The sequence below is a fragment of the Pygocentrus nattereri genome, chromosome 10 (genome assembly GCF_015220715.1).
Source record: "Pygocentrus nattereri isolate fPygNat1 chromosome 10, fPygNat1.pri, whole genome shotgun sequence".
Lineage (NCBI taxonomy): Eukaryota > Metazoa > Chordata > Actinopteri > Characiformes > Serrasalmidae > Pygocentrus > Pygocentrus nattereri.
The window spans coordinates 13,197,560-13,218,953 of NC_051220.1; the positions used below are offsets into that span (position 1 = coordinate 13,197,560).

At 39.6% G+C, this 21,394-nt stretch overlaps 2 protein-coding genes across 4 annotated transcripts; one reads left to right on the forward strand and one right to left on the reverse strand.

The window, feature by feature from the left end:
* Positions 1-1,620: 1,620 nt before the first annotated feature.
* On the reverse strand, positions 1,621-8,932 carry mgmt (O-6-methylguanine-DNA methyltransferase). Of its 3 annotated transcripts, XM_037541754.1 has the most exons (6): positions 8,675-8,932; positions 8,288-8,373; positions 5,673-5,786; positions 5,316-5,452; positions 4,219-4,358; positions 1,621-2,765 (listed from the first exon to the last, which is right to left on the reverse strand). In XM_037541754.1, exons 3-6 carry the CDS (start codon positions 5,774-5,776, stop codon positions 2,604-2,606), a joined length of 543 nt encoding a protein of 180 aa, XP_037397651.1. In that variant the 5' UTR covers positions 5,777-5,786; positions 8,288-8,373; positions 8,675-8,932; the 3' UTR covers positions 1,621-2,603. The 3 variants fall into 3 exon arrangements, with proteins under 3 accessions (XP_037397651.1, XP_037397650.1, XP_017564313.1); XM_037541753.1 differs by lacking the exons at positions 8,288-8,373; positions 8,675-8,932 and adding an exon at positions 7,871-8,238 and having other exon boundaries at positions 5,316-5,388; XM_017708824.2 differs by lacking the exons at positions 8,288-8,373; positions 8,675-8,932 and adding an exon at positions 7,871-7,967.
* Positions 8,933-11,511: 2,579 nt separating this feature from the next.
* On the forward strand, positions 11,512-14,456 carry gnrh3 (gonadotropin-releasing hormone 3). Its single transcript, XM_017708781.2, has 4 exons — positions 11,512-11,567; positions 12,554-12,695; positions 13,366-13,440; positions 14,329-14,456. The coding sequence occupies exons 1-4, from the start codon at positions 11,557-11,559 to the stop codon at positions 14,398-14,400; spliced, it is 300 nt and encodes a 99-aa protein (XP_017564270.1). The 5' UTR covers positions 11,512-11,556; the 3' UTR covers positions 14,401-14,456.
* The last annotated feature ends 6,938 nt before the right edge of the window (positions 14,457-21,394 follow it).

Below are 21,394 nucleotides of genomic sequence, written 5' to 3' on the forward strand. Positions count from 1 at the left end.
TAGTGTTGACACATGTTATGCATTTCATGAAGAAAAGTCAAAGACAAGGTGAAGCTTGGATTTTCTTTTCTCTATTAGCTTTTCCTTTTTAGGTATGACCATGAAATACCGGAATAAGGACTAAAATGAAATGACAAAATTGTCAAATGTAGGCATTTCTTTTCATTTTAAATTTTAATAGGATATTTGCACAGATTATTGGAAAAAGAAAAGACACAAAGAGGTTTGCATTAACATTTTACTGTTTTAATTTAACTTCGGTTAGTATTACTGCTACTGAGTGGTGATTGGTTAGTATTACTGCTACTGAGTGGTGATTGGTTAGTATTACTGCTATTGAGTGGTGATTGGTTAGTATTACTGCTATTGAATGGTGATTGGTTAGTAATACTGTTATTGAGTGGTGATTGGTTAGTACTACTACTAATGAGTGCTGATTGGTTAGTGTTACTGCTACTGAGTGGTGATTGGTTAGTAATACTGCTACCAAGTGGTGATTGGTTAGTATTACTGCTACTGAGTGGTGATTGGTTAGTACTACAGCTAATGGATGCTGATTGGTTAATATTGAGCTAAATTAGTGTATTTACACAGTTAAGCCTTTCTTGCTTTATATTTGCCAACTTTCATAATTTGTTCTCTGTTTGAGGTGCCTCAGTGTAACTGCAGCTCCTTTTAAGGTAGAACGAAAAATTCAAATGAGAAGCTGGCGAATAAGAAGCTTCATACCTTTCTTCATACCAAACTTCATATCTGTGTATGAGTTTATTATTTAAGAGCTTTGGCAGTTTTGGTAACAAAAACGTAATGTAGCTGGACCCTATGCTACAGGAACTGCTTAAAAACTCATTTTTCAAAATGTCTGCATAATCAAGCAGTTAAGAGTCGTTCAGGGTGGTTTGATGTGAAACGCTCCGTTCTAGAGGAACTTGGCAAGTCAGAATTCCAGAAATCCACACTAAAAACACCCAACCAAGTCAACACCTCCTTCTCTCTCTCTCTCTCTCTCTCTCTCTCTCTCTCTCTCACTCTCTCAAATTGTTGCCAAAACAATTAATAAAATATTGAATATGGAGAAAATGTTGAAGAAAATAATGCATAAAAAGATTAAAATTATAAAATATTCAATTGTAACTATATATGCATAAAATCAAACAACTATTCACCCATATAAATAGAGATATGTAATACATGTAAATACACATATACATATTAAATAAACAATATGTTTAGATGGGATTCATTTGAGGCACTGTCTCATTCCGTTCTCTGTGTTTGAGGCAAACATATTTATAAACATTTATCTTATGGTGGCTCTTCTAAACACGCATAACAAATCTTCAGTTTTAATCATTTTCTCTTCTCTGAGATCTTCATATTTGTTCATGAGGAGAGAAAATGTTCAGTTTTTGTTTGTCCTGAATAGCATTGATTACATATTCACTCTTCTTTGTGCCTCCAAAGTTTTTATGGCCTTTCTGTCTTAAATTTTCATCACTGAGTCTGTACATTGCTACTTATGAACAATTCTGGACATAAGAGTTTTGAAAATAATAAAAGCTGATGTACAAACACACTTTGTCTAGAAAACCACATTTTTATTTTTCAAATAAAGTGGTATAAACGATAATGTAACAAATTCTTGCATGAATATTCAACAATGTATATCTTTAATGTATTACAGAAAAACAACATTAATAAACAGAACCTCTCTAAGAAATTAAACAGTGATTATCAGTGGTTATCAGTCTTTATCAGTGATGTCACTACACTGGAATTGTCTCAAATGTGCTGTGTGTGTGTGTGTGTGTGTGTGTGTGTGTGTGTGTGTGTGTGTGTGTGTGTGTGTGTGTGTGTGTGTGTGTGTGTGTATGTGTTTTCTGTCCCTTTCTGTTCCAGAAATTCAAAATGAAACTATATAAACCTGAACAGATTCTTTCTGATCCTTTGTAAAGGACATCGCTACACGCTAACACTGCTGCACACTGTTCTGACATCATCAGACTCACCCAACAGAGTCTCCCACACTGACCAGCAGGCTGTGTCCAGTATCAGCAGGCTGTGCCCAGTGTGGGAATTTGAAGGCTTTAGCAGGTTTAGACTGCTGTTGGATTTTAACAGCATTAAACTGACACACAACAGCAGCTCAATATGAACAAGTAAATTAACATGAACATCGAGACAGTTTAAAGATGATCAAATAATTATTCTTTCAGGCATTTCAGGCAACAAAGACAGAAACTTTAATTACACTTTCATTATTTTATTGTGTGTGTGTGTGTGTTAGTGTGTATGAGTGTGTGTAGCTGTTTGGTAAAAAAAGATAAATGTTGTTCAATGCATACTGTGTTAAACATATATTAATAAAAGTTAATGAATTATAACTTTTATTAAATACTCTTTATGTTCATGAAAACACACACGTTATCACACACTAAACGCTCGCAAATTGACAAGTCATACACTAACACACTAAAGCTCACACTAACACACATTCACACACCAACATTCACACACTAACACGCAGAACGACTCAACTAACACTGAAAACAACACACACTCAAACTTCTGTCTCTCTTTCCATCCAGTGAAACATTCCTCACTTAACTATAATCTGGATTAGATACGTTTTGAGGTGTTTTAAGGTGGTCTGGACTCTCATGCTGCAGGAGCCAGCGCTTTATCTCCGTTCCTTTTCCTCCCATAAACCCACCAATCGCCCCAGAGCTGCACAGCACACGATGACATGGAATGAGTAGAGGAACCTGATACATAGAGAGAGAGAGAGAGAGAGAGAGAGAGACAGAGAGAGAGAGAGAGAGAGAGACAGAGAGAGAGAGAGAGAGAGAGAGAGAGAGAGACTGTGACTCTACAAAGCACAAAGGATTATTCTACAAATGTAAACACAGTGGTGCTGGAGGTCAAATGTACAATTAAGTCAGTGAGCCAATAACAAGAACTTAGAGGGGAGCCCAACACTGAGAGAGACTGAAGACAAAGCAGAGTCTCTACTGGAAAAACTGTTACACACCAAAATTTTCAATCAGAATCAAAGATAAGAAACAAAGGAAAATCCTAACAAAGTCCAGACTGAGTGACCACAAACTGAAGAGTCAGAAACTGAGAAGCACTTAATTCTTTCATGTTCAAATTTAAAACCAACAGAGACTCTTTTCTGGCAAAAAGTACTAACAAAATCCCCACCTTCACCACACTGACCGATTCTGAATAAATGAAGATTTTACTCTGAGGAAATGTATAAACAAGATATAGCAGGACAGTTTATTCAGAACTGCCATGAAATCAGAGGAAAATGTAACACAGCACTTCTTCAGTGATGTGATAAATATTTCCAATTCCTGATTTTCAGACATTTTACTGTAACAGGTGAGGTCAAGACAGAGACGCACCCTCTCTTACGCAAACAAATTAACCAATTAATATCAAATTCTACATACACAAATTGAAAAATTATGAATACTGCAACCCCCTTACCACCAGCCTCCACAACTCCACCATACTGACTGCCATCCCATACCCTCACCCTACTGACCTCCACCCTCCATACTGACACCATACTCACCTCCACCCCATTCACCCACCCTCCTGACCCCCACCCCACTGACCTCAACCCCATACCCCCACCCTCCTGACCTCCACCTGCCATACCTCGATCCTACTGCCCCCCATTCCACAATACCCAAACCCTACTGACCCCCACCCGACCAATCCCCATTCCACAATACCCCAATCCTACTGACCCCCATCCGCCATCCTCCTCACCCTACCAACCCCCTCCTGCAATACCCCGACCCTGCCAACCTCCACCCCATACCCCCACCCTACTGACCTCCACCACATACCCCCACCCTACTGACCTCCACCCCATACCCCACCCCATACCCCCACCCTACTGACCTCCACCACATACACCCACCCTACTGACCTCCACCCCATACCCCACCCTACTGACCTCCACCCCATACCCCCACCTTACTGACCCCCACCCCATGCCCCCACCCAAATGACCCCCACCCCATGCCCCCACCCAAATGACCCCCACCCCATGCCCCCACCCAAATGACTCCCATCCCATGCCCCTACCCTACTGACACCCCCAGACAGAGACAGTCAGAGAGATAGTTTTAATTCCATGTGAAGGTAAATCATTTTTTTTTCACTGAACTGTTCCTTTAAAGTCATTCTAATCCAACCAACCGGATTCCTCCTCATGGCTCCGCCCACCGCTCTCACTGCCCGCTCATTTCCCGCCATTTCTGCCAGCTGTCTGTAGGACACAGTCTGACCCACAGAGACGCGATCCTGCAACGTCCTCAACACCCGTGCACTGAAGGAGTCTGACACACACACACACACACACAAATACAGAGGTTGGTGTGTGTTACCTGTATGTAGAAGAGGGTTGTGTGTGTTACCTGTTTGTAGTAGAGGGTGGTGTGTGTTACTAATGCGTAGTAGAGGGTAGTGTGTGTTACCTGTGTGTAGTAGAGGGGGTTGTGTGTTACCAATGTGTAGTAGAGGGTGGTGTGTTTTACCTGCGTATAGTAGAGGGTGGTGTGTGTTACCAATGTGTAGTAGAGGGTGGTGTGTGTTACCTGTGTGTAGTAGGGGGTGGTGTGTGTTACCAATATTTAGTAGAGGATAGTGTGTTACCAATGTGTAGTAGAAGGTAGTATGTGTTACCTGTGTGTAGTAGTGGGTGGTGTGTGTTACCTGTGTGTAGTAGAGGGTGGTGTGTGTTACCTGTGTGTAGTAGAGGGTACAGTGTTTTACTAATGTGTAGTAGATGGTAGTGTGTGTTACAAATGTGTTGTAGAGGGTGGTGTGTGTTACCTGTGTATAGTAGAGGGTGGTGTGTTACCAATGTGTAGTAGAAGGGAGTGTGTGTTACCTGTGTAATAGAGGGTGCTGTGTGTTACCAATGTGTAGTAGTGGGTGGTGTGTTACCTGTGTGTAGTAGTGGTTAGTGTGTTACCTGCATATAGTAGAGGGTGGTAATTGTTACCAATGTGTAGTAGAGGGTGTTGTGTATTACCTGTGTATATTAGAGGATGTTGTGTGTTACCAACGTGTAGTAGAGGGTAGTGTGTGTTACAAAAGTGTAGTAGAGGGTGGTGTGTGTTACCTATGTATAGTAGAGGGTGTTGTGTGTTACCTGTGTGTAGTAGAGGGTGCTGTGTGTTACCTGTGTGTAGTAGAGGGTGCTGTGTGTAGCAGAGGGTGTTGTGTGTTACCAATGTGTAGTCGTGGGTAGTGTGTGTTATCTGTGTGTAGTAGAGGGTGCTGTGTGTTACCTGTGTGTAGGAGTGGGTGATGTATGGCTGGAGGGGTGAGTGATGTCACTGAGTCAGCAGAGCTGAAGTAACTCTGCAACCACAAAACACACTGCTGCAGCTCTGCGTTCAGCTCGACATCAGCACAGTATACCGCACTACACACACACACACACACACACACACACGAGCACTTTAGTGTAAGCATCATGTTGCAATCACGTTTTCATTGTCAGTAACAACACACCACAGCTTGTTAAAGCTTCTGTTGCAAATGTTTCCATAGTGATGGTGTGTAGTACCTGTGAGCTGCGTCTAAGGTGATTGTAATGATGTGTAGTACCTGTGTTCTGTTCCCATGGTGATGGTGTGTAGTACCTGTGAGCTGTCTCCATAGTGATGGTGATTGTGTGAACTCCTTTCTCGCAGCCGCTCAGCAGAAGTTCTCCCACCGGTGACGGCAGAGAGACAGACTGCAGCATACACGCAGTCCTAACACCAACACACAGTTAAACATTTGCACGTCTTACAGATTTTTCAGTCTACATTACTTTATTCTCCAAATTAATTTATAAATACATTTTCAAATATTCCTGTACATTTTAATTGTTTTCAAATTGCAAAATTATAATTTCCTTGAAAACCCGAGCACAAATCTCTCCACAGCAGGTCGCCATGTTTTCAACACAGAAACACCTAACCTAAAGCAGCCTTCTGACCGATCTCCCACACACCACAGTCCGGCGTCGTAGCCGATTCAGTTCCCCTCATAGATCAGATTCTGCACTCGCTAAGTAGAAACAGCATGCATCATTGAAGCAAACTTTAGCAACTACTTTCAACACCATAGCACCTGGCTAGCTAAAGCTTAGAAACCACCTGGGATACCACATCAACAGCCTAGCAACACCTTAGCAACCACCTTGAATACCACAACAGCAGCCTATCAACTACTTAGCAACCACTCTGGACACCACAGCAACCAGAAAAGCTTTAAAAAAACACTGTTTTGCCTCGTGTCTTCATCCAATCATGATATCCTTTGATCCCCCTCATTATGACTGACTGCATTTATAACAAACATTGCTTTATTGATTATTATAAACATATCACTGTTGTTGTTCTGTTAATGTTAACAGTTTTTATGGGGAAAAAATTTTTCCAGATGAAACATCCTCTGCAGATCTGCTGCTCCTACTAACTGCAGCTAAAGGGAGCTCAGTAATAGACACTACATGTGTGGATGAAATACATCATCATAATAATTGCAATTTATACCTGTAATGCAGTATTGATTATAATAAGTAGATGCAGGTATAAACAGATGCAGGTACAAGGAGCTAATTTGGACAGTTTTGTACCTGTTTATAAATGTTGCCTATAATTAAACGTCAATCTGCTTAGTTTTCAATTAAACATTGTGCGTGTTTCATAGATTGGTGTGATTATATACTTCATCCACAGTATTATTTTGTTTGTTGTGTATTATGGAGCTTCTGTTGGAGAAACACATCTGGATATTTCTGCTGAATAAAAGTAAAAGTACATCTGGATCATTTAGCTCTCGCAACGAAAAACAGTGTATGAGACACTTTTTGTAAGAATCATAAAAGCACCGTTTGGCATTGTTTGATGGCCTGTATTTAAAATCAGGTGATCACTAAAACATATATAAAGCATAGTTTAGGTTAAGGTAAAAACAGAAAACACAATAAAAAAAAACATTCATTAATGATATTTTGTAGGAAGGGCTCAGTTACACAGACCATCCTTCAGTCCACTGTGTGGACTAACACATACAAGGCCTTCAAAACCCCTCTAGACGTACATATTCACCAGTCTACGCTGGTGTCCAGTGACTTCTGAGCTACGAGGTCTTTTCTTTAGACTCATACTTTCACTCGTGGTTATGAGTGCTGGTACTGGAGTCACACTGACCTGCACATTTCAGAGCTTCTCCTGCTACTTGCACACCTGACACGCCTGATGAGATGTTATAGAGTCTTAACTGTTTTAATTATTATTATTTTTTTAATAATAATAATATTTAATTATAATTATTATTATTAGTTTAACTGTTTCTGAAAAACAAACTGCGGAGCAAAAATGTGAATTTTACAGTGAACTCACCCTTCAGTTTACCGCCATTAACTGAGTAAAACAAACTTCAGCCTTGTGAGACACACACTCACACTATCTAACACACTCTACGCACGCGCACACACACACACACACACACACACACACACACACACTCACTCTCTCTAACACACTCACACTCTCACTCACACTAACACACACACACACAATCTAACACATTCTACAAACACACACACACACACACGCTCTCACTCAGCCTCAAGGCATAGAAGTTAAGGTGTGTGTGTATAGAGTGTGCTAGATTGTGTGTTTGTGTGTGTAAAAGATTGTGTGAGTTTGCCTACAGTGTGTTAGAGAGAGAGAGCGAGTGTGTGTGTGTGTGTAAAAGATTGTGTGAGTTTGTCTACAGTGTGTTAGAGAGAGAGAGCGAGTGTGTGTGTGTGTGTGTGTGTGTGTGTGTGTGTGTGTGTTCTGACCTGTGTTCGGTCATGTCGGTTCTCATCGTTCCGTTTAACACGCAGAGTTTCAAACTCAACTCTCTTCCGTCTTCCAAGTGCACTGACAAAACCCGGCCAATCAGACATGAAAGCGGTAACGTCACCTTCGTTCTGATTGGATTGTTGCGATGTAGCCCCGCCCATTCCACTAAAAGGGTCCTTTAAAACAATCATTCCTACGCACAGTGAACTAAGTGCTGTTTCTTAGAGATGAAGTGTGTCTCAGTTTAACTGTTTAGTTATCTTGTTTGTTGTTTTCAGTGAACTGACCGCTGAGTGGAGCGCATTCAGACAAATTCAGTTTAACCGATTCAGTTTTTCAGTATTTAATTTGTCAAACGACGTCACATTAATTTTATAACACTTAATTTTTTTTTATTTGAGTTATTTGTTTACCTGTGCACCAGTCATTAAACTCTTGGAAAAATAAATCAAAATCATTTCTTCCTGGTCCTGAGTCTTTCAACCACCACTCAGCTATCCTGCAACACATTATTGTACAGTAAGAAGAAATCACAGAAATTACACATTTCATTTTAGATCTTTATTTGGTAATACAATGTGCATATGTGTGTTTGTGTGTGTGTGTGTGTGTGTGTGTGTGTGTGTGTGTGTGTGTATGTGTGTGTGTGTGTGTGTGTGTGTGTGTGTGTGTGTGTGCGCATGCATGTTGAGTCCGAAAGAGGCAAAGCGGTCCACCTTCACATACTGTTTACATAGTATAATAGTATACATTTAAAATAACCCTAGGATATTGCTATATTGCTTAAAAACTGTACTTACATCAGAGAGTGAGGAAACCATGCTACTCTGTGATGCTCCGTGCAGAGGGTCTTTGACCTAGTAGACAACCCATCTCCATATGAATGGACTGTAAAAAGGAAAAAAGTAAATAAATCCCACATTCTTGTTGATACGGCGCCATGAGGTATAGAGATGCTTGAGGTAAATTTGAAAATTAATTTCATTGAGCTGTATCCTAAGAAGCATGACAGAAGGATTATGTTCAATAAGAATAAAAGATGAGCGCAGACACATAAAGAAGTACAAAGATGACGCAGCACTCTCCTGAAATGTGCTACCACTCATTCCAACATTCAAAACAGAACAGCACCCCCTGCTGTGAGTATCAATGCAAACCCAAATCCTCATTTCATTCACAAAAGTAGTTCACCTCAAATGTCACAATAGTCAGTTACTCAAAATCTGCACAAGAAGATTGGCAGGAATTTGTGAATTCAGGCTAAGCGTGAAGTTACTTTTCATGCACTGTTAGTGATAAAGTTTCTGTGCAGGTATATTTTCCCTCAAAGGTACAACAGTGGTTTTAAGGTCCAATTGTGAACCTTAAATAAGTTTTTTCCGGCTGAAAAATACATATTTTCACGTTTTCATAAGCTAGTGCTTTAAAACAGAACAATAAAATAAAAGCCTGGCGATGAGACGGCGTGTGCAGAGTCAATACAAATATCATTTCAGTGTATTATAGTACAGTTATGAACCCTGACTAAAGGCACAGAGATGTACCCTTGAGGGTTCCATCCTAGTGACAAGAGAATAGTGCCCCAGTGGCAGTTTAGTACCTTTATTTATTAAGCGTACAATCACAAATAAGAAAAGAAAAATTCTCCAAAAAGTTTAGAAACTGGTCCTTCAACATTCATAAAACATAATAAAGAAGAGCATCTCTAAACATCTCACTGCCAGTAACAAAGTAGAGATGGACATAATCCCCCATCACAGCACAGAAGAAACATTCATTAATGTTGAAACACATTTTCACATGAATTTACATATTTCTTGTCTGGTCATGATCTGCTACATTAAACAGGACACTATAACAGACAAGACTGCGTGGTCAGATTAACCCCTACTTAAATAATTTAGGTCCTGAAATTACAAAAGTTTTACCAAAATGAACTGATCATAATAAAAGACTACTATCACTATATCTATGGGTCACATCTCCTTGCCCTTTGGGCCTAGAGCCATCAAATTCAGATATGAGAAGCATGCCGATGGGACGACAAAATGTTGGGAGTTTTGTAGCTCAGATACCAAGCTACTCACTAGGGACCTCAGTACAAATGGGCTGAGTTTTTCTTAGGTTATAGAAGTGTGTAATAAAACTTTGGACCTGTCAGTGGGCCCTGATTATTTAACGCATTAAGTGCACCAATCATGTGTGAGATTGGGGGCCGAAAGGTGGGTGGGAGTATTCACATATTAATAGGCCCTTTTCACCTTCCCACATTTTTTCTGCTGGGCGTGAGCTTGAAGCCTCATGTCATTTTCGGTGGTTTGTCCTCTGATGACAAGCAGAGGCGAAACAGGTTTAACAAAGGAATAAACTTAAAAGAACCTCTCTGTCAACATTTCACCACTGCTGACTAATGTTAATGTGCAGTTTATGCTTTAAAGTTTTAAAGAGTTTTCATTTTCTCCATCAATAACTATCAGTATCTGAGAGAGTAAATGTTCACAGGGAACAGAGGTTCGTTCACTGGAGTCTGTGCCTGTGTAATATGCCTACAATATCATTACGGACCATCATAACCCAGAATGCCCCCTGATGTCGTGTTTAGCTTTTTGCCATTTAGTATATTGTTAGCGAGCTGTTTCAATATATCCAGTTTACATGGCTAATCCAGTGTTTTGTTTACAGTTATTTTCACCTCCATTGATTTATCGCTCTGTAGACGTTAGCTGACATTACTCTAATAGTTGTGAAGGAACTTTGTCAACAAATCATTTACATTGTTTATTTAGTTTGGACTCCCACACGGTTGTGTTTGATTCATCCTATGACAAAGATAAAGTGACTCACCTTTCTGTGGTGAGCTGACGTCTATTTTCCTGAGGTTAGTAACTGTCCTGAAGGCAATAGCATATCTTGCTTTACACATCTTTTTCTTGTGAAAAGGGTCTATGGAAGTCCCTGCATGGTCTAGCTGGCTTGGATGGCCCAAAAGACAAATCAGAATACCAACAAGAACATCTCCTACTACTCCTTATGGACAGTCTGAGCTTGGAGTATCCCAGTACAAAATACTGGGGTGTGGCCAGACACCACAGGCCCCCCTCTACCAATGTGACTCTCTGCCCCCCAATAGTAAAGTCACTGATCTCACTCATCTTCAGATCACCATTTTTTCTTTCAAAAAATTACTGATGACGAGCGAGACATTTCAGCAAGTCTTGATGTTAGCTAACAAAGACAAAACAGCTAGAAAAATACAAATATGTAACAATGTTACAAATAACATTAAAGTATTCTTGAGGTTTGTCTTTATATGTGGTTATGGGTGAAATTCCACTATAGATCAAACACTCTAACGTTTAATGATAACAAAGCCATAAATGCTAAATGCTTCTTTTAGCATGTGCTAATCTACACTCCAGGCACTATAGTAAAGATAAGCTTTATTAAAGCTCTAGCAGCTGTGTTTTCTTTGTCACTGTGAGCTGTTAAAGCATTAAAAATAAAGCTTTTGCTACATTAACCATCAGAGATAATCTCTTGTGTGAAACTAAATCCTGCATTAGCATTATGCTCTGGAGACTCTTCGGAAAACTTAAGTGCTCTGTTGAAAAGCTCTGGGCTGTGACTCAGTCTGAGTAGACGGTATAAAAGCGAATAAAATTAGTTCTTGCTGTTCGGCAACATGACTAAAAGGTAAGAGAGAGAACATACTTTTACCATGTTATTTATATAATTGTACTTTAACTGCAATCAGAAGAATTCTCTTTATTTACAGTACTAGAAAAAAAACAGCTAAACCAGTACCAGAGCAGCACAGCTGATGACCAGCAAAACCAGCTTTCATCGCTGTCAGAGCTTCGTACAAACCTCATTTCTCCAAAATGGGAACTTTACAGGAGGAAAAAACTTCCTAAACTTGTAATGGAAGTTGATGTAGTAAGATTCTTTGGACTGGTTTGGTTGGTCTGTTACATTTACAGCATTTATTCATTTATCAGAAATGAATAAGCATTTATCAGAAATAAAAGCCAGTCTTGATACCTAGAAAGATACAGTGTTAAACACAGTAAAAGTGCAATACAATCCATTTCAATAAGTACTAAGATAAGTGCTCACTTATTTGCTGTAAAAGAGATGGTCTTCAGTCTGCGTATGAAAGCCAGTGGTAGTTTGTTTCACCACCAAGACAGAGAAAAGTCCAGAACAGAGAAAAGTCCTGATACCTGTCTACATGTGTCCTGAAGGATGGGGGTGTTGAGCTGAGCTGGACCTAAAGCTTGAGGGGCTCAAGGAACAGATAGGATTTTGACCATTAGTTGAGGAATAGCGGGTCCAGTTTTTCGCTTTGCAGGCATCAGGGTTTAAATCTAATGCAACTGAACTTATGAGTGATAAGTGATGAGTGGAAGTTAACTGCAGTTTTCAAAGCATGTAAAAAGAAAAAAAAGTGGAAATAGAAGGTTTCTGTGTGACAGTGATGATATGATGTGTTTTGCTGGTATGCACGTCAACAATTTTGCTTATGCTGGGTGACCAGCTAGACTGATCAGTGTAAACTAACTGTGAAGGTTTTAGTGATAACGTTCAGTTAATCAGTTTGAGCTGCAGCAGATTCACTGCAGCATATTTTCTTTGTAAGTTTTTGGCATCTGTGTGTGTTTGCTTCTCTCTGTCTGTAGCGGAGCTGAGTGGAGCTGGCGGTCAGCGCTCGGGTTGTTGGTGTTGGTTTGTGTGCTGGAGGTCAGTGTGTGTCAGCACTGGTCATACGGTTGGCTGCCTGGAGGAAAAAGGAGTGTTGGAGAACTGGAGGCAACTTTCCGAGTGCGTAAATATCTCTGCTGTAATTACTCATATAAAAGAAAAAGCTCTCTCAAAATGTGGTAGAATTATATGACCTGAAAAAAAATATTCTTATTTAAAGTATGAAAAACACAGGGTCCTGGGCAGTCAGGGACCCTCTTATTAACCCTTTAGACCCCCTTGAATGCCACAAAATTACATTTTTGGGGAGTTACTGAAAACACTTAAAGAACACGCTATAGTAGAGTATTGTATTGTATAGTGTATGGTATCCGTTAACTCTGCTGAGTTTGCGAGAAAGTGAACATCTACATAAAAATTCATAAATAAATAAAGCAGTTTTATTTCAGTCTGTTTTACACTCGAATGGTGAAGTTCTACTTTCATTGTTCTTAACTGACTAGCACAGCAGCACTTTTCTGGCACTGTAGCAAATTGGTCGGTTTTCTTTCTGATTTTTGGTTGTTGTTTCTAGTGTAAATAGAAATGTTCAGCTTTAGTTCCACTCCAAAATGGGAACAAAGAGAGACTTAAGCGTTCAGCCCACAGTGGAACCCAGGAACCTCCTGTTACAAGGGGGCATTTCACACACTGATCTCATCCCTTAAATTCTCTGTTACTCTGTAATAAATACTCTGATTTCTGTGTACGGTAATGATTATCAGACTGAACTGCAGTGCGACTGTTTCAGATGATGGACGCTGGTGATGCTGTTGTGGCTTTGCCCCTGGAGTCTCCACTGCAGCAGATAACTCCGCTGCAAACTGTGAGTGTTCACTCTTTCACAGACACACACATACATATATATTGCTTCATGCATTGTTTCTGTCGAAACAAAACCTCACATCTCCAAAAAAGGAACTTTTAATGGAAGTAAATGGAGGAATAATGTAAGTATGAAAAGTAATTTTGGATCATTACTGTTGGTACATTTTGTAACATTCTGTTACTTTTAAATTATGTAAAAAATTGAAAAACAGCAAAAGTGGATATGTGAGGTTTTGTCCCAACAGCAATGCTATTTATGTATAAAAATGTATAATACGTGTAATCAATAGATAAGGGGAGAGGAAGTGACCCAGGGACCCCAGGAGGGGTTTAAGTATTTCAGGGTCTTGTTGACGAGTGATGTGAAGAGGGATGGTGAGATCGTCTGCAGGCTGGGACAGGCAGCAGCAGTAACACGGTCACTGTACTAGACTGTAGTGGTGAAGAGGAGCTGAGTCATAAGCCAAAGCTTTCTGTTTACCAGTCGCTCTACATCCCCACCCTCACCTATGGTCATGAGCTGTGGCTACTGACCGATAAAACTAGATTGCAGATCCGAGCGGTGAACATGAGTTTTTTTACATGATGGTGGCTACACTCTACTGACAGGGTGGGGAGCACAGACATCTGGGAGGAGCTCAGAGTACAGCCTGTACTCCTCCACACTGAGAGGAGCCAGTTGAGCTGGTCCAGGTGTCTGATCAAGATATCCCCTGGACACCTCCCAATGGAGGTTTACCAGGCTTGGCCGACTGGGGTGACACCCTGAGGTCGATTAATAATAATAATAATACAGCATGAAAGTAAATTACTCATTTAGAGCTGAACAAATGAAACCTTCTTTAATCTATTCTTTCTGTGTGTGTGTGTGTGTGTGTTCGTGCAGATGAATGAGGAAGACTCTGAAGCTCTTAAGAGGAAAATAATTTCCTTCAGAAGACGAGGAAGAGCAGAATAACCTCACACTCACTCTCTCTCAGTGCTGAATCTGAATTAAACTCTTTTATTCCTCCATCAGTTCTGCTGTTCTTCATTTTTTCAAAATCTCTTTTTCGATAACAGGGTCAGTAACACAGTGGTGAGTGCTGAGAGTTTGAGGTTCCAATGCTACAGATTCTTACTTCATAGTATAGATATTTAACAGTATTTCACTCTTTCAGGTGTGAATAAAGTCACTGAGTGACACTACATCACCACTAACACTATTATTTTATTTTGTAAAAATAGTATTTTGATGTTCTGACTGATATTCCTAACACTTCTCATTTGCTAGCATAGAAGCTATAAAACTAGTGTTATTAGCATGCAAGTAGTCACAGAACAAGATGTACGCTTTTCTAAAAGTGATTAAGTTAGAGTCTGTTTAATGCTCATTTACAGCTAAACAGCTCAATCAGTCTTCATTCACTCCAAACAGTCTACAATCAAACGTCTATCTCAAACACAACACTTTTGATTTAACCCATTTTTTAATAACATGGCTGTAATTTCCATGCTTTCCACAGTGGCGCTTTTCAGCTTCCAAATTAATCTCACTGTTTCTGAGTTAAACTCCACACACTGTAAACATATCTCAGTGACTAAATCTCTGAAATCCTGTATATCCAACATCATTAGAAGATTACTGTTAGAACCTTATTCAGCCTATTTAGATTTAGATGTTTATTGTTTCATCATTTTATTCAGCAAGATTGCTCTTTTTCTTTTCAAACAGATGATTTTATTTGTTTTAAGAAGTCAAACCAAGTAGAAGCAAATATTCTTACAGTAATCTTATACTGAGAAAATATTATAGTTATGTGTGAGACTGAATATGATATTTTTTTGTAGCAGAACACCACTTAAATGAACCATTCTCTGTGATTCACCTTCAGTGCAGGTCAAGAAAATAGTTTTTGCTTATTCCCATTTATGGCACAATGAAATTTCCACCTGATCACCTGCTGAAATAAAAAAACAGAAAAAAAGAAACTGATTTAGAAATAAATCTCTTCTCCCAACTTAACACAGATGCAAAAAAATGAAAGTGCGGCAGTGGAACAGATGGAAACTTCAATGAGATTTGACATTACTCTGTAAAGTAAGAGTCAGATTAAAGTGTCCAAGTAAAAGTTCACCAAAGTTCACCACATGCCTTACTAAGTCACGGCCACAACTTAATCGCTTGGAAATGATCAAGGTAAGCGGAACAGGGCAGAAGTCATTGTGGGCTGAGGCAGTCAAATGCTTTGGCACTGGCACAATGGTGGCAGTCTTGAACCTGGTTGGAACGATTGCCTGGGCCAGCAACAGATTGAAAATGTCTGTGAAGACCCCGGCTAGCTGATTAGCACAGGCTTTTAGCACACAACCAGGTACTCCATCAGTGCCAGCTGCCTTTCATGTATTCGCCTTGCTCAGAGTGTGACAGACATCCATGCTGCAGAGTGTGAGTGGCTTCTCATCAGGTTGTGAATCTATTTTGAAGAAGACCATCAGGTCATCCACTTTTGTCTCTTTGGTAGGTTAAGGACAAATATGTTTAGTATTCCTGCAGTTCTCATGTTGGTGTTACAGGCAGAGAGGAGTTCAGTCCCCCAAACTATAACTAATGAGGCCTGTGTAAGCTAAGCAGAGTTAGCTTCAACTGAAAGAGATCAAAACTGAGCAGTGTCTCTTGCATCAAAAAAATTTAGAAATAAACTGGTGATGAGGAGGAAGAGTGCAGAACTGCACCATCTTCTTGTGATAACGAGGGATGGTGCAGAACCATCTTTGGTCGACACGTTACATTTATGGCATTTAGAATTGCTCTTATCCAGAGCAACTTACACAGGAAGGTGAAGGTAGTGTTAAGAGTTTTGCCCAAGGACTCTTATTGGTATAGTGTAGGGTGTTCACCCAGGTGGGGATTGAATCCCAGTCTACAGCCTAGAAGGCATAGATGTTACCCACTACATTATACCAACGAGCTGAGATGGAGCATGTTCAGAATGAGTGGGTTAATATGAAGCATTTGAGTAAAAGGATAGTTAATAAATGCCTTAATATTTTATACAGAAGGATGCATCCATTTCCTGAACACAGAACAACAAAGGCAAGGTAAGTTTATTCATGTAAACACAGACACACAGACAGCAACAAGTCAGCCTCCACCTGCACAGATTTGCCCAACACAGCTGAAGACTTGGGTACCTCACTCTCAAGTTACAAAAGTATGGTGCTCAATAGGTTATTTTGAGCTAAATAAAGGTAATCTAAAGCAGCATATCAGAAGACAGCACACAAATGTAAAAATATTAAAAATGTAATAACAACTGTGTTCCAATTCATCTAGCTCTGTCATTAAGCAATCATCACATAGGAAGTGACTTGGATTCGTTCATTAGGATTGCAGAAGTTATGAAAAGAAGTGTCTTTGTTTCATTTGATTGTGATAATCTACGTTCACTAAACTATTGCCCTCCAAAGACCAGCACGCCTACTTCTTTGAAAGACGATGTACTGACAGAAATTGTGAGAAACAAGTTCTATGGTGAGGAGAGAAAGAGTAGCTGTATGAAGTTACATGAAGCTGCAAATTCTAATGGCATTCCATTTAGGACAGTTAGTTATCTGTAGGAAGTTCTTGCAGAAGAAAATTTATATCAGTCTATGAGCCAAATGTAACCTACCACAGCCGGCTTGGGCACGTGGTGGTTAACAGTGCTGTTAGTAACACATGGCATTGTCCATATGCAAAACCCAGACACTCCTGTATTCACAAATCTATTTTGGCGTTTTACCGTTTGAACAGTGAAACTACTCTACCAACTCATTTAATCTCAGAAGAAAACATTCGCCCAGAGTGTCCAGGAAATGTCTCTCTTGGACATCTTTGGTCCTCAACAGAACAGCAAAGATAGTTGCAGTTAAGGGTATCATTGAAGGTAAGTGTTCAGAAAGTTCTACCGCATTTGACAATCTGTAAATACATGCTTGTCACTAAACTTTTACAGTATATGTCATAGGTGTAACCACTGCAAGCAGTGTAACAACTGGAGTATTGGCTTGATACCAGCAATGGGAGAAAGGCCTTCATAACTGTAATGATCACATCATTCTCAGACTGCATTTGTGTCTGTATCTGCAAAATTGCCTTGAGGTAGGATGTGTTATGTATAGGGTAAATTAAAAACTGTATTTATACATGCAAGTGAGTTTTCAGACAAAAAAATAGTTGCAATACTGAGAGTATTCAACCTACTTTTCAGCATCCTAAAAACTAGTTCTGTAACTGTGAGGATGTAAGCTGTGAGGATGAAATTGTATTTGATCACCTTGTGGTTTAATGCCTGTTAGGTAAGCAGTAATTTATACCTGTTTGTTATGAAGTAGCTTCATAGCAGCACGGTGCATGCAACAACAATAAAGTTGTTTATGTGATCGACAGGTTTATGAGGGTTTTGCTTTTAAGACACACACAGCTCTGGGCCGTGCTTTTCAGACATGGGACCTGACATCTGGGCAGAGGTATCCCAACAGAAATAGCTTATTGCATGGCTACCTTTTTGAGGCACTAACCAATCATCCGTATCAGTTCTCCTGTGTTCGCAGGGGTGATCATGCCCCAGTCGTATTAATGGACCTCCACAAAAGTAGGATTTTCAGTTTAGCAGGTAAAATCCTGAATAATTCAGTATTTTCCTTGTACTTAGGTTTTTATTCAAACATATCTATCAAAACATGCAACATGTTGTTGCACAAAAACCTTGTTTTTCATCTTCATATTTGTATTTTAGAGATAGAGAGTGGTCCAAGTGAAAAAATATGTGTATTAGCTTCCATTATAAGTTAATAGTGTTTATCCTTTTGCCATAAATTTACCATTTTGAAGATGCAAAGTTTTGCTTAGAGAGTGACAAAGTGTTTACATATTAAATAAGTAAGTGCTGTTCTTGTTAGTTATTGTGATGTTTTTATTGCCCCTTTTTTGTTACATTATTGTTTGTATCAAGTTTCTCTGTCACATTTGTATTTTGCTTCCTTTCTATGTTCAGTCACATACACTGTTGAAGTTTGTGAAATCATTTATATTCCATCAGGTGACAAGCCAAATCCATTTGTAGTCAAGCCATCCTATGGAATGGTTCCATGGATTGTGCCACAAATTCAAATGTCAAACATCGTACTTAACACAGTGCATGAAAAAATCCACTCCACAAGACACCAAGCTCAACAGAGCGAGATGAATGTCATAGAAGACAGATTGGATTTTGAATTTAAATTGAATTTGAAAGTAAGTATGCTTTTGCTAAAGTTGTGTATTTGCAAAAACATAACACTCTTGTTTGTAAAAACAGTCATTATTTATGTCCATGTATCAAGTTTATGCCATATGTATATTGTGCAAAGAATGTGGGGTTGACTCACAAGCTTCCAAAATGGAACTAATCATAAGTACTTGTAACCGGAAGTAAATATAACAAAGATCTTTTAATTAGACTAATTAGACATGGCCATAGACATAATCAATGCTAGATTTTTTAAGATTTCAGTCAGTTAATTAATGGTTGTGATTTATTGGGATGGTGTGGGGTTCAAATACTAGGTTAAACCCCTGATCATGTGAGCTCGGGCCTAGTTGCAATGGAAAACTGCAGCCACACCTTTTTACATAAGATTGGACACCCCTGGTTAAAACCAATCACAGCTGTTCAGAGTCTGGCCCAGTTCAGGCCCACATGCTTGATATGTAAGCCAAAATCTGTCCAGAACTGTCTGCTACACTGTAAAAATGTGAAGTCTGCTGAACTTAAAATGATACTGTAATTGATTACATGGCTTTTCTTGTGTTAACTCAACTTGAGGAAACCAGATCGCCCAACTCAAACTTCTTAGCTGAGTCAAAAGTTTTCCCATCCACTGTTTCCAAGTAACTCTGCACTTCAGTTAGATGAACAAAACTGAATTTGCTCAATATCCCCACTAGCTGGAACTCTTGTCACACATCTTCCATATGTCTCTTGATGTTTTCTATGTAAGGTTAATAATCACACAATAGTGGTAAACCCCAAAGAAATAAATCAACTTTTCTTTGTGGAGTTTACCTCTGAATCGTCAAAAAACAACGCCTGTCTTTTGTTTTAGGTATTTTAGCAGTACTTCCTTTAACATGGTTTACAAGAACTTGTCTCTTTTTAGAAAAATGCCTTAGATATAGTATTTGACTTGAATGCTTTTAACTTTTTACTGCTTTTTATCAACACTCTTTGTCCATTACTTGCTGGAGAAAATGACCAATAAGTACAAACTATTCACTTTTCAGCATCAGTGTGTTAAATATATTTAAAATTGCCTACCTATGTTTTTCAGTTAAAATATGAGCTTAGATTTCTGTGAATTGCTTGTGTGTGCTTTTGGCTGTTTGTGTGTTGTAGGCTTTCTTTGCCTTATGGACAATTGTGCCAGTGCTGTGATACCCGAGAGGTACCGCCTGGATAGCTTGTTGAAGTGGAACGAAAGCACGCTGCCTTGCCAGTAGTTCAAAGCTTTTCAACCAAACCTTTATTTTGAAACTGAACTATGGAAAAGAAGAGCATACTGTGGGACTAAGCAGAAGGCCAAAGACAGTTAATAGGAAGTCTGCATGTACTGGATTATATATTTCACTGAATAATTTTAGAAGACCTGTATAGGCCTCCAGCTTCATCCAGTGTTTACAACTCTATGAGAACCCTTGGTCTCATCTCATGTAAAAATCTAAGCAATTTGGGTTTTGAACCCAACCTTTACTTTGAAATAAAAATAGCTTTGGTTCAAAATGTAGTGTCATTATCTAAGTAGACCTCAAATGTAGTCTGTATATGCAATAGAAAGTCTCATGTGTTGTTTACGGTTGTCTACAGGTTATTCACTTAATAATATGTGGATTCATAATCACTTACGGTTTTCGTAGTGGATAAGAGAGTCACAGTTAGCCCATTGCTGCCTCACGTTCAAGTCACAGTTACTCATTTTGCTTTTAAAGGCATTCTTTTCCAAATGGCTCACTTGACAAAAAAAAATGCTGTTTGCAGTTATTGTCAGGCTGGGTTTAACTATCACCAGAGTACATCCAGCCTGAAGTACCACATGCAGGCCTAGCACACATCTGGCAGCAGGTTGAGCTCTGGCAACGTACGACAGTCAACATTGGACAATGTTCTACGGCAAACGATGGATCAGCCAACCTGCAACAAATTAATTGCAGCAATTGCTAAATGGATAGCCACAGCATGCAGACCAATTAACACAGTTGAAGACGAGGGTCTGCGCGACATAATTAGGATTGCTTCTAAGGACCCGTCTTATGAGCTACCCTCAAGGTCAATTATCATCAACAGGGTTCACGAGCTATATGAAATGGAGAGGGCAAAACTAGCTCAGGATTTGGAACTCACAGCCACTATTGCTTTTACGGGTGACTATTGGATATCACTAGGTAAAGACAGCTATCTCGGAGTTACAGGTCATTATACAGATGAACAGTGGCAACTTCATTCACATACTTTAACGGTCATGGAACCAGAGGAGAGGCATCATGCTGCAATGTGTGTCAAACATTTTATGGATGTGGTGAAGCAGTGGAATATCGAAAGTAAACTGAGCACCCTAAGCACAGATAGTGCAAGGAATATGATAGCAGCGGTGAGACACCTACCATTCAAACACTTGCCATGCATCGCACACAGCATCCAACGTACTGTCACAGTGTCCCTACAAAATAGTGCATTTGACTGTGTGCTTTATAAGTGTCGCAAGGTAGTGGAGCACTTCAAACATAGTCCACTGAATACCCCTGAATTAGAAAAACAACAAGTTGCATATGGGCTGAAGACTGAGTCACTCGTGCAAGACGTACCAACCTGATGGAACTCCACTCTGGAGATGGTAAAATGTCTGCAAAGACACCAAGAACCAGTAAAAGACGCCCTAGCCCTGCACAAAACCAG

Bases quoted from the DNA above. Each gene is read 5' to 3' on its own strand.
- mgmt (XM_037541753.1), bottom strand. From the start codon at position 8,065: ATGATTGTTTTAAAGGACCCTTTTAGTGGAATGGGCGGGGCTACATCG. The intron at 5,787-7,870 runs GTCAGAACACAC...TGTTGGTGTTAG, and splicing joins ACCGACATGACCGAACACAG to GACTGCGTGTATGCTGCAGT. The intron at 5,389-5,672 runs GTACTACACACC...TTGTGGTTGCAG, and splicing joins ACTATGGAGACAGCTCACAG to AGTTACTTCAGCTCTGCTGA.
- gnrh3 (XM_017708781.2), top strand. The intron at 12,696-13,365 runs GTGCGTAAATAT...CGACTGTTTCAG, and splicing joins AACTGGAGGCAACTTTCCGA to ATGATGGACGCTGGTGATGC. The intron at 13,441-14,328 runs GTGAGTGTTCAC...GTGTTCGTGCAG, and splicing joins AGATAACTCCGCTGCAAACT to ATGAATGAGGAAGACTCTGA.